The sequence below is a fragment of the Panicum virgatum genome, chromosome 3N (assembly GCF_016808335.1).
Source record: "Panicum virgatum strain AP13 chromosome 3N, P.virgatum_v5, whole genome shotgun sequence".
Lineage (NCBI taxonomy): Eukaryota > Viridiplantae > Streptophyta > Magnoliopsida > Poales > Poaceae > Panicum > Panicum virgatum.
This window is the reverse complement of record NC_053147.1, coordinates 3,322,267-3,338,937: the sequence shown is the minus strand read 5'-3', so window position 1 is coordinate 3,338,937 and position 16,671 is coordinate 3,322,267. Positions and strand designations below refer to the sequence as shown.

General features: G+C 47.1%; 2 protein-coding genes across 2 annotated transcripts; one reads left to right on the top strand and one right to left on the bottom strand.

The window, feature by feature from the left end:
• The first annotated feature begins 721 nt into the window (after positions 1–721).
• Positions 722–6,233, top strand: LOC120663769 (acetyl-CoA acetyltransferase, cytosolic 1-like). Its single transcript, XM_039942669.1, has 15 exons — positions 722–884; positions 978–1,042; positions 1,693–1,791; positions 1,895–2,068; positions 2,158–2,263; positions 2,526–2,664; positions 3,277–3,354; positions 3,433–3,498; positions 3,708–3,793; positions 4,309–4,408; positions 4,575–4,685; positions 4,760–4,801; positions 4,974–5,060; positions 5,442–5,545; positions 5,737–6,233. Exons 2-14 carry the CDS (start codon positions 1,015–1,017, stop codon positions 5,529–5,531), a joined length of 1,206 nt encoding a protein of 401 aa, XP_039798603.1. The 5' UTR covers positions 722–884; positions 978–1,014; the 3' UTR covers positions 5,532–5,545; positions 5,737–6,233.
• Positions 6,234–14,301: 8,068 nt separating this feature from the next.
• Positions 14,302–16,149, bottom strand: LOC120667030. The gene is made up of 2 exons (XM_039947038.1): positions 15,823–16,149; positions 14,302–15,771 (listed from the first exon to the last, which is right to left on the bottom strand). Exons 1-2 carry the CDS (start codon positions 16,147–16,149, stop codon positions 14,302–14,304), a joined length of 1,797 nt encoding a protein of 598 aa, XP_039802972.1.
• Positions 16,150–16,671: the final 522 nt, after the last annotated feature.

The following is a 16,671-nucleotide window of genomic DNA, read 5'->3' as shown; positions in this document are numbered from 1 at the left end:
CTGATTCGGGCACTCGGGCTGCAGTACAGCGATGCCCTCCTCCTGCACTCGGCTACCAGATCCGAGCAACGAGCTCTCGCAAGACTATTGAGCCTAACTGGTAGAATAAATAGTATTCTGTGGAAGAAAATAAATCGTAATAAACCAGCCGAGTATTGGAGCTCTCGCAAGGCCATTGAGCCTGTTCGGCTGGTAGAATAAATAGTATTATGTGGGAGAGAATAAGTCGTAATAAACCAATCAAGCACTGTTCATTAGACTAGCCGAACAGGCTCATTGAGGCCAAACCAACCACCATTGCTGGTCCCATGGTCACATAGATGAGATATCTTCTCATCCTTTGTCTTTTGCTAACTCTCATAGTCGCATAGCATGGTTGTTAAGATGATAAAGTAAAGCGTAAAAATAAGATACTAACTCAGGCGACAAAGACACCACTTTAATTCTGACAGCACAACCATCAACAAATTACTACTCAGATCAGATCACAATTTTTTTTGACGTTGGTTACTACTTCAAATACTGTAGGTGGGAGGAGTACACGGCAAGTGTTTATAGATGCAGACCCACATTAAGTTGATATCGAACTCCTATTAAAAAAAAGTTGATATCGAACTAAACCGTCCCAGCCAGCCCGGTCTCCACAAATGGCCGCAATTAGTCGCATCGAACCGGTGGAAAACCAGCCTAGCGGTTTTTCGTTAAAACCAAAGCACGTGAGATTCGAATCCGGCTATTATTCGAAGCCGTACGCCCGGCAGATCGCCCTCGCCACTCCACTTCACTGGGGATCTCCTCCTCCTCCACTCCACTTCTCTTCCTTTGCGGCGACGACTGGGCTCGCCAGCTCTTCCCCGGCGACGAGCAACCCCCCTGCCCCCAAGGTATGCCCGCCCCCCCTTCCTCCTGCCGTGCGAAATCGAGCAACCCCGACCCCTAATCTCAGCTGTTTATTTTGGGATCTGATCCGACTGCAGGTCGGTTGGTTAGGCAGTTCGGACCGGCGGCGCGGCCATGGCTTCCAACGGCATCACCCCCAGAGGTATTATTTGTCGCCCCCCCCCCCCCACACCCATCTGAACAAGCAGACTTCAAAGGCCGCACGGGAGATCTTGGACAATGACTCGATGAGCACGCCATTATAGTTCTAGCGATCTGGCATGTTGGGAGGCGGCCTTCGCTCTGTTGGGCCGAAATTTTCGGTTTATTATGTAGTGCCTGTCTGTTGCCATGGGGGACTTCTGAGTGCTCCGATCCATGCTCATGCTCTTATCCTTGTGTTCCCAAAATCTGTTCGCTTGATGGCATCCATTGGTTTGTTGATACTAGGATAGGAACTTCTGATTTCACTGCAAAATTTGGTCATGTTGGCACAAGTTCTGTTTCCCCCCTTCTCGGGCTGCGGGCTGCGCAGAAGGGAGTGCTATACATGTAGCCCCTTTTTTTTTGAAAGGAAAGTGCTACCCATGTACTTGGTTGTAGCAGCTCCAGTAATTATTTTTGTTTTACTATAATATAAATATATAATGCCAACTGTAGTGTGGTATTTGCTTTCCACATTTGTTTGTACCAATTGATGACGGGAGGCATAAGCTTGATTTAAAAATTATTGTGGATATATTGGGAGAGAGGTGTATTTTAGATGGTTTTGCTATGTTCTGCTATCACTAAATTTATCTTCCTTGCTCACAGATGTATGTGTTGTTGGGGTTGCACGCACCCCTATGGGTGGTTTCCTTGGTGCCTTGTCTTCCTTGCCTGCAACCAAACTTGGGTCTATAGCAATTCAAGGTGATACACACATCTTCTCTGCATGTACACCAAATCTGTACAAGATGCAAATATTTGTTTTGCCCCCACTAACACTGACATGACCATTGGTTGGGCCAATTAGCTGCTCTGAAAAGAGCAAACGTGGATCCAGCCGTTGTGCAGGAGGTCTACTTTGGAAACGTCTTGAGTGCTAATTTGGGACAAGCTCCTGCAAGGCAAGCTGCTCTGGGTGCAGGGATACCAAACACTGTTGTCTGTACCACTGTTAACAAAGTCTGTGCATCTGGCATGAAAGGTTTGAACCTAATTCATTTGTCCAGCTCACAATTTACAGAAGCGAGACATTTTATCTGACATGCTCTTGCTTTTCTTTCCTCTGTGCAGCTACTATGTTTGCAGCACAGTCAATTCAACTGGGTATCAATGATATTGTTGTGGCAGGTGGCATGGAAAGCATGTCCAATGCCCCAAAGTACATTGCTGAAGCTAGGTATGAAAAGCACTGTTTTGATACATCCAATATCGTGCTGGCGTGCTGCATAACTGAAGCACATGCTTAGGTTATTTGGTGGGTACATGCATGTTTACTTATTTGTGTTGCATTTTCGGCACTAGTTTGTATTGATATGCCCATTCTCTATCGGCAAGGCAATTAACAAAGACACATGTTTTATTTTGAAATTATAGTATGTTCTTGGTTAAAATGGATTTCAACTGCAATAATCTGATAAGCTTGCTGATTACAAATGCAGGAAAGGGTCTCGTTTCGGACATGACACACTTGTCGATGGCATGCTTAAGGATGGCCTTTGGGACGTATATGGTGATTGTGCCATGGGAATGTGTGCCGAGCTTTGTGCTGACAATCATGCCCTCACAAGAGAAGATCAGGTCTCTTACTACGGATAATAGTGCTATAATTTTATTTCTATATTTGTCAACACATAAAGTGGTGGTATTCAATAATGGTCAATAAAACAATTCTTTTGAGAGTGCCCTGATTTGTTTTCAATTGCCGTCAGTTTAAACATCTTCTTTCTTTATCTTGGTTATCATCCTGAGTGGTCTGGATCTGCATTAGCATTCCCAGTATCTTATGATGAACTTCTAGTTTGGACCCTTTTAGGAGGAATGGATTTTCTATTAGGATTTTCTTATGATTGCTAGGTTGGGCTAATGTGATGCTCTGGATCTGTAGATGAACCTTTCATTTGCTTGCTTCTTTAGATGAAAGTAGAGGTGTCATACTACAATGAATACTATTTGTATCCTTGTTGAAGCAATATAGATTTAATCTCTTAGGAGCTGCTCTTCATTACACAACATTACCTTTCTATACCTCAAATATTTTCTTGCAACCATTTTCATTTTTGTTTTCAATTATTTTCCTGTATCAGTTTCCTAGGAATCTTCTTGTATCTGATGCAATGTATTTTCCTCTATTGCAATAAATATATTTGCCATTACTGGCAAATTTGATTTTACCTTTTTTTCCTTGCATAGGATGCTTTTGCTATCCAAAGCAACGAGCGTGGAATTGCTGCTCGTGACAGTGGTGCTTTTGCATGGGAGATTGTTCCGGTGATTTTCTCTCTTTCTTGGATCCAGACATTATATGCTTGATTTGTTTTTTCTTATGCTCAATGTTTTGTCAACCAGATTGAAGTTCCTGTTGGGAGGGGAAAACCACCAGTACTTATTGAGAAAGATGAAAGCCTGGACAAGGTAAATTTCTCATGTAACAAAGTTTTTATGAACGAAATAAAATTGTAGTTGGTTCTGAACAAGGTAATTACTGGCATGCACTTTTATCATAATTATTGCTTCCCAGGAGTACAATGGGCCTCCTTACATAAAGAGCTTTCCAAACAGTTAATGTAAGGTCAATGCACATGACAGTTTCACTTATCTTGTGTTATTTCTTTGTCTCTTAGTTTGACCCCGTAAAACTGAAGAAACTCCGCCCAAGTTTCAAGGAGAATGGTGGCACTGTTACAGCTGGAAACGCTTCTAGTATAAGGTATAACTGCTTGACGTTTATTTTATTTCTGAAATGTTTAAGTTTTCTGCAATATGCTAATTTTTTCTGAAAGGTCTGAGAAACAAAATATTTCATTGTTAACAATTAATTCTTTTATTATATCATGCATGCATTTTGTTTTTGTTTTTTTTTGTTGCTGTCATGTGCATGACATATTCAACTTCTGTTTGTACTTACAAATTGCTTCTCCTATTTATGTTTGACTGCTTGTTATGCTCTAAGTTGTAACTAATTTCTTTAGGATTGTAACATAAATTGGTATAAGTGATTTATATCGCATAAGAAAGTAAAAATGTCTTTGTAATGCCTTATTCCCATTCAATCAAGGAAAATTAACCTACCTCTATAATTTCTTCTTGGTTGTCTTGGACACTTTTTCACCACACTTTGCATCGTATTTTTTTCATTGACTGGTACTGTCAAGAGTGCTGCCAACTGTTTGCTTATGTAGGCTTATGTAATCAGTCACATCTAATTTGTTTTACATGGATCAGTGATGGTGCTGCTGCATTAGTCTTGGTGAGTGGGCAGAAGGCTGAAGAGCTTGGCCTGCAAGTCCTTGCAAGGATCAAAGGATATGCAGATGCAGCTCAAGTAAGATATTAGTAACAGTTATCTCATTTAAGAGTAGAGTACTCTTCTAGATGTATCATTGTGATATTAATATTGAGTGTTACTATTTTAGATATCAAATTTTATCAATACCTGACATTCGTATTCTAAAATACTAGCTTTTCAACTATGAATGTTGCTTATACAGGCTCCAGAGCTTTTTACAACCACCCCTGCACTTGCCATACCAAAGGCTATTGCAAATGCTGGACTAGAGTCATCTCATGTTGATTTTTATGAGATTAATGAAGCCTTTTCGGTATGTATTGGGAGTTTCTTTTACTGTTTACTTATTTTTTTGGTAACAATATCTCTTTTTACTTCTCAATACAGGCTGTTGCGCTTGCAAATCAAAAGCTTCTCGGGATTCCTTCCGTAAGTGACACATATATCAAACTACCATTTCTTTTTAAAACATCTTTTTTAGAAAATACACCCTGGTTAGTTTTTTATTTGCTATGCAGTAGCAACATTTAATAGCATATAATTCTTCAAAAACATTTGGCAGCATATAATAATATATGAATTAACAACAATGTGCTTGCAGGAAAAGATTAATGTTCATGGAGGAGCTGTATCTTTAGGCCATCCTCTTGGGTGCAGTGGTGCTCGTATTTTGGTCACCCTTATTGGAGTAAGTTTTATCTTACGATGCTAATTTTTCTGATCTTCTGGTTACAATCCCTTTCGTTTAAAGATCTGGAACGTTTTTCTAGTAGAAAACTAGAAGTAGATATGTAAGTAATTATGAATTCTGTCAAATACTTGAGCATGTCATAGGGTTTGCCATGAAAAGGTAAATCATCTTCACTGCTGCTAGTGGGTTCTGTACTTCTGTTAGTGATTTTTCAAAGTGTGAAAATATCTTCAATTGTGATCCTAGATAAACCTGCATATCTAAACTGATGATAATTGTTTCTCTCTTTTTTTTAAAAGAAAAACCTTGGGTATCTTCTTTAGTCACCATTTTGGGGCATCACCTCATTCCTCATAGTCCTTTGTTTCTTTTTAACAGGTCCTTAGGGAGAAGGGTGGCAAGATCGGTATTGCTGGTGTCTGCAATGGTGGAGGTGGAGCGTCAGCACTTGTTCTTGAGCTTGCATAAGAAATAGTGACCTTGTAAGACTCAGCACACTGAATACATCTAACTCAATTGCATTATTTTATTATATGATGAAGTATTAAAAATGACTGTAAGCTGTGAGAGGTGCTAGTACTACTGTTGCATTATTCAACTGATTCTGATGAGTAATCATTCTACTTTACAAGCTTTGTGCGATTTCGCTAACCCTAGCAACTTGACATTGCAGGTGCAATCGTTCCAGTAGTTAGCAGCGGCTTCCTGCGTCGACCTTGTACTATTATATGGATGCTTATTTATGTTGTAGCTTGTTGAACATTCTTAGATTCATTAGGCAATAAATTGTGCTGTGCTTCTGTTACTCGCATAGTATTCTGCAATAAGAGAAACGGAGCAGCATCTTTGCACCGTTCTTGTATCAAGTTCAGGCACTCAATAGCTGTAGTTTTTAAATGTTTGTGTGAAACTTATTTACATGAAACTGTGAGGATGCTATGTAGCAACGGCCATGCTGGTATTCAGTCAAGAGTAGCTGGGAACTGGCGATGAGCAGCAGAGCAGGTGCAAGATACATGTGGAGCCTTTGGTCGCCCTCGTTTTCTGCTGGCTTCGTGTGAGTTGAAACTAGATACAGTGCGTGAATTTAAATGAACAAGAGACCAAGGAATGGTTTCCATGTATTGATCAATGATCATTTGCCTGCTTGAAAATCATCTGTTCAGAATAGGTACCTATGCTATTCTGTTGTGTGGGGGTGCGGTTATTATGAAAATATTTTTACGGTCGCAGATTGAGTTAACGCCGTCGACCTACGCCAATCATGCTATGAGCCCCCTCCCTAGGGCCCAGTCCTCAGAGGATCCTGCAGTGTATTGCCACCATATCGAGTATCGATGTATTCATGACAAGAGGTTCCTTGGACCTCATGATCTAAAATGTCTGAAAAAGCTTCAACCCTGGCAATATTATTTGGATAGTTTTGTGCTTAACACATTTTTCAACTTGAAGCATTTTGGCCAAATTTTGACTGAACCTGTGGGGGATGGTATGGTAGAATACTACAGACGGCTGGTTTATGTGCCATTCAGGTTCAGGCCTAGTAGAGAACCCCGAGAACTAGATATTCCAGAAGAGGGGGATGGGGCCACGTAACTGAAATTCGAACGGAGCTGAGCTCGAGGCAGAGGGAGGCGGTTGCAGACACTGCCACGAAGACGAAGCCTGCCGCCCCCTCCCTGCTCCGCCTCTCCATTACCCGGCTGCCGATCCGCCGCAGCCCAAGGACCAGCACGTGGCGGGCGGCGGGCGCGGTCGCCATGGAGAAGCCGACGAGCGAGCCTGGCGACTCCGCCACGACGGGGGAGGGGGATGATAAAGCGGCCCCTCCTCCATGCCTTGATCGCTCGCCAACCGATTCTTCTTTTTTTTGAAGTAAAACTCGCCAACCGATTCGGAGACGGGGTCCCTTGGCGACGCGTCATCCTCCCTCGCCGCGACGCCGCCGCCCCCCGGCAGCCGTCAGACCAGCAGACGACGAGCGCAGCGGCTGCCTTCGACGCGTGCGCGACTCCTGCTGACCCGGATGATGTCTGGTCGCTCGTCCTCACCAAATTCCGCCGCGGACGCAGGGGTGGCGTCGACCTCGCCTCGCGCGCCTTCCTCAACCCGGCTACCGGCGACGGCGTGGGCATGGTCTTCGGCCCAGGCCTCGCGACACCCCGCGCAGTGGAGAAGCCGGAGAGCGAACCTAGCGTCTCCGCCACGGCGGGTGCTGACTATGCTCCCTCGTCTCCTCCCCTTCGGCGCCTCCGCACCCGTTCGGGCACGGTCGGCACCGCACCCACCTCATGCTCGACCGCGCCACCGCAGCCGCCGGAGCTGCATGCGGCTAGGGCTGCAGCCGGTTCCCAGGCAAGGTTTTAAATCTCCCGCTATAGCTTCCGCTATAACCCGCTATAGCTATTTGAGGCATGGTACCGCTATTTGAACTCATATGTAATTTAGCCACTATAGTCCGCTATAGCTTCATTTAGCCCGCTATTAGCTGTTTTTTTGAGTCCAGCCGCTAAACTCCTTAGCCCACTATTTAAAATCATATTCCCAGGTCGTGGAGAATACGGATAGGGAGGCGAGTGAATCCGCCGCGACTGCTTACGGGGACGCCGCCCCTTCCCCTGCTCCGCTTTCACCCCTAGCCGTGTTATCGGCAGGGTTCAACTTTCCGGCGGAAAACCGCCGGAAAACCGGAAAATTTTCCGTTTCCGCTAGTAGCCGGGAAATGGAATTCCGGTATTTTTCGTCATTTTCCGTTTTCAAATTTAAAAATTCAAAAATATTTGTAAAAAATTGGGAAAAAATATGATAAAAAACTAGGTGTTCTTCTGAGCAAATAGGACTAGAACACACTCAAATCTAAGATCATTTGCTAGACTAAAATTGTATTTTAGTTGAAAAACAAAGTTATTTGTAGTCTAATGAGGTAAGATTTATAGCTTTTTAATATCCGTACTATCAATGGGTTAAAAGAATATACCTTTTGAATGGAATGAGAGGTCTCCTTTATTTATCCTTACACTTTCATCATATCTTCATTAATTATTAAGTACTACGTGATATACATAAACATTGTTTATTGGATTGAACTTGGGTTTTTATATAGACTATGCAATTTATGTATTATAAACTTATATTATGGTCTATGCAATTTAAGTTATTGTGATAAATTTAGTTTTCATGCATTTTATTTGTGATTTCATGTGACAATATACTTTTGTTATGAATAATTTGTGTGTAATATATTTAATATGCATTGTACATTGCAATATACAATAGATACAAAAAATATTCTATTAAATTATTTAATTCTTCTTATGTTTGGAGCATTTGTAGTCAAAAAATGACATTTTCCACCAGAAAGTCCGGAATTCCGCCGGAAAGTAGCGGAATTCCGCCGGAAAGTAGCGGAATTTCGCCCGGAATTTCCGGAATTCCGTTTTTTAAATTTGAATTCACCTTCCGTTCGGAAAATGCGATTTTCGGCGGAATTTCGTCCGGAATTCCGTTTCCAGTGATCAGCGGGATTCGTAAAAAAAACGAAAAGGTGAACCCTGGTTATCGGCAGCAGCGGCACCATCGGCTCAGCCTCCCTCGGCGCCAAAGCCGCCAAGTCGGGTTGTTGCGCCCCAGTGCAGCCGTCGGAGCAGCACACGGCTAGCGCCCGGACATTCACCAAGCCAAGGTTTTGGGATTCAAAAGCTGAAAAAATTCGGAGCCCACCGAATTGGGCGAATTTCGGAAAATTCGAAAAATTCGGACCGAATTTCAGTTGAGTTGACCAGTCAACCAATTTAAACTTTGACCGAATTTTGACCGAATTTGGACGAATTTGCACCGAAATTTTCACAGAACAAAAAAATAGGCATTCTATGAGAGATTGTTTAAAAAACAAAGATGATACAAGCATCAGGGATAAGAAGAACGAAAATACTGCATGCATAATAGTCCAGTTAACACATTGCTTGTGCTTGCAACCAATCAACGAATGAAAAGGTTCAAACAACACAAGTACTCCATATCCAATAAGCCCAAGAGTCAGAGGAGCAGTGAGAGGAACAAACTCCAGCGACACAAGTATATCTACGTTTTGCCCTCGCGTGCTGTTTCAGGCCGAGCTGCTGCACCTCTTGCTGGCGCATCATCACGAGAGAGGGGTGGATCTGGGAGGAGGACGACGGGCTGGCCGAGTTGCTGCAACTTTTGCCGGCGCATCATCACGGGAGAGGGGTGGATCTGGGAGGAGGAGGACGGGGATTGGCTTCTGGGCATGCGCGACCGCGCCTCCGCCTCCTGCTGGCGGCCGCCACCAGGGAGCACGGGAAGAAAATGAATTCCCTAGGGTTTCAGAATGGAGTTCGAGTGTTTATAGTGATGAGAGGTATTAGTGGGCCGGTATGGACCTTGGGTCGGGTTACAAATTCAAATTGGGCCGAATTTTTTTGGCCGGTTTAATTTCATCTCGGGCTTTACCGAAATGGACGAATTTCGTTGAAATTCGGCCCATTCGGTCTGAATCCCAAAACCATGCATCAAGCTCAGTCTCCTCTCCAGCCAAGGTGAAGACCCCTCACCACCGCTGCCTCAGCAAGGATATCACCAACTCTCACATCAGCAATAGCAGCAAGTCAGCACCATCGACTTCAACACTGCTTCCTCGCTGCAGAGATTGCTTGGAGGGGCATCCCACAGCCACGGTGGCCATTGGCAAGAAGTTGTCCGACCCCGAGGAGCAATGTGAGGCAGTGATTGCAAAATATAACAGGCTCAAAGGCCAGGGATGGGAGGTTGAGAGCAATGAGGGGGTGCTGGATTGCATTGGATTGCTTGTGGATAAAAAGGAAGAACTAAAGCGGGTGGAGGAGGAGGAGCAGCAGCACAAGGCCATCCTCCAGCAGAAGGAGGATGCGCTTCTGCTAGAGCGCGTGCTGCTCCTGGAGTGAAGGATCAAACAGGAGGAGGAGGCGGCATCACGCGCTCGAAGGATAAGAGTCATTGGCTTCATGTGAGGAACAGTCATGATGAGGGCTTCATGTGCAGCGCAGGCGCAGCGTACCACACTGACCATATAGTTAGGGTGCTCGCTGTCAATGGCACCAATGCTTGTTCAGACCTATTCCTTCTGCTACTGCAGAATGCACAGATACCTGCTTCTGCTTCAATCCGTGATAGCATTGCATTGACATCCTCCACACCGGGGCCAACCACTGACAAGCCCAAGGCTGAGGTAAGTGCTAGTTCAATACTTGCCACGATGCAGTTAATACAGGTAATGTTGTTATTTATTCTAGTTTTATTTCCCCCAATGTTTGCAGGATGAGACGTGGAATAAGAGACAACTTGTCTACATCTTTCTCCTCGGACTCGCAGTTGGATTGGTATTCCTTGTTAGACCTCTTCTGCGGCATGGGCTTGATCAGTATTTGTTGACTGGCTTCGCAGCAGTGTGGGGGCTTAGGAAGTGTTGGATTGCCACTTGACATCTTTGGTACAACCAGGTTGGAAAATAACCTGAGTAGGCACATTGGCCGCTTTATTTTTTTTTTGTGTTTTTCAGATATGGTGATTTATGCCATCCACCGCTTGGCGGTGTTGACTGTGGATGCTCCTTGTGCCTCTGCTCATTCCTCACCATCACCACCACCAAAACCTGGTCTAACTCTTGGTCTGTGGGAATTCATCTTCGGTGCTATTACTGTCCTTGTTACGGGTGGCCATGCCTCATCTTGGATTATGGTATGGTGGCCCAACTCTATCAACTTGGGTAGGCATTATGATGTAGGTATGCAATTTAATTATGTGTGATTGTTTTTATTGTAGGGTTATTGCACTGGTGGGGACAGAGACTTGAATCCCTACGAAGATTGATATATGATATGAGGTTTGATTTAATTTGAGTTCTTGAAATTAAGCGCATTGTTTCTTATATGTTGATTTGGCTGTGTTGGATACCGGAGTGAGTTTCCAATCCACACTATAATCTCGAGCCTATAGGTCATCATCTGTTGTATCAAAAAAGATAATTTAGATTAAAAGGTTTGTCTCAGGATGAATATAGTTCAGCTGTTATTTTTAGAAGTAAAATTGATAATTTTGAATGGTTATGGTTGATGTTCTATGGTTCTTTAAAACATGGTTTAGGAAGGATTTTTTTTTTGGATGAGCTCCCTCCTTATTGACTTAGGGGTTAGATGTCTATGGGCATTTCAATCTCATTTGAATGTTCATGTGCAAAATAATAGTAAGATTCATTGGGAGAGAATGCATATTTTTAATGATTTTTAGAAATCTATACTATTGAAAATAGTTTCATCTAGACTAATGGGCAAGAAAGCATGATTTCTAAAACTCTGTACAGATTCTTGGTCAATGAGACATGGGAAGAGAAATATTCGTTAGTTAATGCTTCATCTATCACTAAAATCATTTTAAATCATCCACCAGTTCTTCTAGACTTGTGAAGTTTAGAATAAACCTTATATTTTTATATGTGAACAACACTCGGAATTGGTAGAGGATTTTAATGCTTATAGTTGAGGCTTGAGAAAGCCTGGGTTCTTGTATTCTGTCCAACTCAGGCACTAAACTGGCAAAGGTCTAGTGTATGGAATGCGACTTCATTTTAGGAGCATCAATTATAAAGAAACAATATGCTTAATTTCATGAGAAAACAATGTATGGAATGCCACTTCAATTTAGGGGCACTTATTTATAAAGATAAAGGCAGGCCTAACAAATGAAGTTGATGCTACATACAGTATGCGTAGAATGGGTGTTGATGCTACACTAAGACACACACCAACACACTTTAGAGTCGGTTATCCTTTTCAATTTCTAGATAGTTAGTGTATAAGGTTCTTTCAACGGCAAAGCCACTTTCTCGCTTTATTACAAAGCAATAGTATTACATAAGAGTACACAACACCCTGTCACAACACCTCTCTTTGTGGATAACCTAGCACTTACCCTTCTCGCTACTTCTTAGCACCACTCATCTACCATGCTCATGGATTGATGCCATGGCAAGGGAGGGGGGGAGGATCTCTATTTATAGGCCAAAGGTGGATCATAGGGTGGTGACATATATCCCCCCTTCTAGAGAGTTCCTAAATATTACAATATTTTCTAATTTATTTATTACCAAATCTAGACTACTCCATGGTAAATATTTTACTCTTGCATAGTATAGAACATTGTAGAAGGTTGCCTTGCCTTCTTTCAACACTCCGCCTCAAGTCAAACTTCTTTTCAATGTTATCCTGCAGACCATGGCGAGTGCCTCTCGAAACTTCTCGAACTTTGCTTTGTTGAGACTTTTTTGTGAGTATATCGGCAGTCTACTCCTCTGTCTTGGTAGGCACCATTATGACCTCACCCTCAAGGATCTTTTCTCTTATGTAGTGATAGTGAACTTCTATGTGTTTGGTCCTTGCATGAAATACATAGTTTTCTGCCAAACGAATGGAAGATAGATTGTCACAGAAAATCCTTACTTATTCTGTTGGCTGGTGAAGATCCTCCATCAACTGCTTGAGCCAGGTGCTTTCTTGTGCTGCCGTTGCTGTTGATCGATACTCTGCTTCGGTACTGGATAATGCCACAGTTGGTTGTCTCTTACTACACCATGTGATACGGCAGAACCTTTATTAATCGAACTCACGAGAACAGCTTACAGATAGATGCAAGTTAACCCAGATCGTCCTCCCTTGGAGGCTCTGATCTCCTTTGGGTTCTCTACTTGCTTACAGACTCCAACACACGCACGACATATATAGAAACTAACAAGCTAACAACCCTGATCCTGCCAACACTTATCCAACTAACCCTCCTATTCGGCCGGTGCTGCAGCTGCCGATCCCGTAGCTCCCGTGCGTCTGCGCCTGGAATACGTACGCCCAACAAACGCGTCCACAACACTTCCGCCCTCCTTGCGAAACAGCTCGTCCTCGAGCTGAAACTCCGCATGCTCCTGCGTGAACTCAGTGAGCTTCTCCCATGTAGCGTCACATGCAGGACGCCCAATCCACTGAATCAGCACCTCCCAGTTGCTGCGGTTCAGCCGGGCGCGAATAGCCTTTGCTGGAGCAGGAAGAACTCGGCCGTGGTTGATAGGCGGCAGCTGGACGATCTCTGCCGGTTGTGCACCCACATACTTCTTCAGGAACACCACATGGAAGACGGAATGAATGCGGGAACGCGGAGGCAACTCCAACTTGTAGGCCACCGGACCGATGTGCTCCAGAACGCGATACGGCCCATAGAATCGTGGTGCCAACTTGCCTGTAGACTTGTCAATGATGGAGGCGGCGAGGCGCTGGTGAAGCCGAAGCCAAACCCAATCCCCCACCTGGAATTCAACTTCCCGATGTCGACGATCATGTTGTGCCCGCATCAAGTCCTGGGCGTGCAGAAGCCGGTCCCTGACGTCGACGAGGAACTCGTCGCGGTCCATGAACTGCATGTCCACAGCAGGCAGCTTGGCGAAGCCGATGAGTTCGCGTTCGTACGCCGCGAGTTTCTTGTGCTGGGGCGCGACAGGGCGGCTGTAGAACGCAATGGGGCCGCTGTCTTGGTGTAGCACCGCACCAAAACCAGACCCGGAAGCATCACAGTTGACGACGAAGCTTTGGTCGAAGTCCGGCAGCTGGAGTGCCGCCCCCCTGGTCAGCGCATGCTTGAGCGCATGGAAGGCTGTGTCGGCCTCCTGCGACCAGAGGAAAGCCTCCTTCTTGAGAAGCTTTGTGAGGGGCTGCGCGACGACGCCATAATTCCGCACGAATTTGCGGTAGTAGCTGGTGAGCCCGAGGAAGCCCCGCAAGGCGCGCACCGTCGTCGGGGTCGGCCAAGCCACGACTGCCTCAACTTTCGCTGGGTCCATGGTCACGCCATCGCCGGTGATGATGTGGCCGAGGTAGTGCACCACCTGCTCACCGAAGGTGCACTTGCTTTGCTTGATGGCGAGGTGGTTCGCGTGCAGGATGTTGAAGACCGCGCGCACGTGCTGAAGATGTTCGGTCCAAGTGGCGCTGTAGATGAGGATGTCGTCGAAGAAGACGAGGACGAAGCGGCACAGGAAGTCGTGCAGGACGCCGTTCATCATGGCCTGGAACGTGGAGGGGGCTTTGGTGAGCCCGAACGCCATCACCACGAACTCGAAGGGCCCATGGTGCGTCCGGAATGCCGTCTTGGCGATGTCGTCGGGGTGCATGAGGACTTGGTGGTAGCCGCTGCGCAAGTCAAGCTATGTGAAGAAGCGTGCACCACGGAGCTCGTCGACGACCGGGATCGGAAACTTGTCTTTGACGGTCTTGGCGTTGAGGGCGCGGTAGTCGACGCAGAAACGCCACGTGCCGTCCTTCTTGCGAACGAGCAGCACTGGCGACGAGAACGGCGACGTGCTAGGGCGGATGATCCCTTGTCGGAGCATGTCGGCGCATTGCTTCTCGATCTCGTCCTTGAGCAACTGCGGGTAACGATAGGGCCGCACCGCGACCGGGGGTGTGCCTGGAAGCAAGTGAATGCGGTGATCGGAAGCACGGGCCGGCGGCAAACCTTGCGGAGTCGCGAAGATGTCGGCGAAATCGGCGAGTAGGAGTTGCAGCAGGTTGCCGGAGTCGAGGGTGCGGGCGTGGACGCCGGTTGGCGCGTCGAGGCCGTGCCACTGCACGCGATGGTCGATGCGCCAGAACGACATGGACTGGCATTCCAAATCCCAGAGCACGGGTCCTAGGGTGCGCAACCAGTGGCAGCCCAGGACCATCTTGTGTCCTCCACGCGCGATGATGAAGAAGTCGATGGAGAAGCGCTCGTCGCCGATGAGGACTGGAACAGCAGTGCAGACGCCGGCGCAGGGAACGCGGTCGCCGTTCGCAACGCCCACGGTCATGCCGGGTCGCGGGGTCGGAACGAGGCCGACGCGATGGGCCGCCTCTTCTGCAATGAAGCAGTGCGTGGAGCCGGAATCCACCAGCGCACGCAGCTCGCCGGAGGATAGCGCGACGCGGAGCTGCATGGTCTTGCTGGAGGCGATGCCGGTGATGGCGTTGGCGGAGATCTGCACGTTGTTGCTGCCGGAGTCATCGAGCTCCGTCTCGCCTTCGACCTCCAGTAGGTAGATGCCACGCATGGTGCACTCCTTGAGATGCTCGCGCGTGAACTTGGCTGGGCAGTTGAAGCATAGGCCTTCCTCCCGCCGCTTGGCCATCTCTTCGGGGGTGAGCCGCGAGAAGCGCGCGCCGGGTGCTGGCCGTGGACGAGACCCCTGCTGTGGCGTAGAGTTGGGTGAGGTAGCCGGCGGCGAGTTGGCGAAGCGTTGAGGCGACGTCGTCGACGACATGGAGCGTGACGGCGCGGGCCGGTTCGAGCCGCGCGTGGCGGCGGACGGCGCCGTGTCTGTGATGGTGAGCCGGCGCTCGAAAGCCCGGGCAAGGCCCATGGCGTCTTCCAGGGAAGAAGGTCGCTGGAGTTCGACGTCGACGCCGAGCGGGTCGCCGAGGCCAGCCGTGAAGATCGCGATCTGTTGCGGCTCCGTCACGTCGGCGCAGCGGGCGAGGAACGTGAGGAATTGCTCCTGGTAGTCGGCCACCGAGCCCATGCGCTTGACGTTGATGAGCTCGCCCAGCGGATTGCTGCGTGTCGGAGGGCCGAAGCGGAGGTGGACAAGCTCGACGAAGCGCGGCCAGGTCGGCACACCTTGGTTGCGCTCAAGATGCTAATACCACTGTTGGGCGATGCCCTCCAAGTGGTAGGTGGCAAGCCAGACCTTGTCGTCGTCGGTGGACTGGGCTTGACGGAAGAACTGCTCGCAATGATGAACCCATGTGATCGGGTCTGACGTTCCGTCGAACATGGGGAAGCGAAGCTTGTGTGGTGCTGATGGCGAGAAGGACGAGCTGACGACGTTCTTGCCCTTGGCGCCCGCCGCGGATGATCCGGCGTGCTCCATCCGCTCGGACTGGACGTTGTTGACGGCGACGTGGAGGCGGGCTTGGTCGACCTTCAGCGAGGACACCTCGCCTTCGACGGCCGTGACTTTGGTGAGGACGTTGTTGATCAACTCCTTGAGCTCGGAGTTGGAGGGTTCAGCCATGGCGGCCGGGCATGCGCAGATGAGGGTGGGATGGGTGGGAGGCGTGGTGGAAAAAAATTGGTTCTGAATACCAAGATGATACGGCAGGACCTTTATTAATCGAACTCATGAGGACAGCTTACAGATAGATGCAAGTTAACCCAGATCGCCCTCCCTTGGAGGCTCTGATCTCCTTTGGGTTCTCTACTTGCTTACAGACTCCAACACACGCACAACATATATAGAAACTAACAAGCTAACAACCCTGATCCTGCCAACACTTATCCAACTAACCCTCCTATTCGGCCGGTGTTGCAGCTGCCGATCCCGTAGCTCCCGTGCGTCTGCGCCTGGAATACGTACGCCCAACAAACGCGTCCACAACACCATGATATAGCTCCAGATCCAAGACTGAAGAAGTATCCCGCGTGTGCCACAATCTCCAGCATAGTCGGCATCACAGTATCCCATCACCTGGCAATCATTTGTTTTCTTGGATAGAATACCAAAATTGATGGTGCCTTTAACATACCTGAGAATACG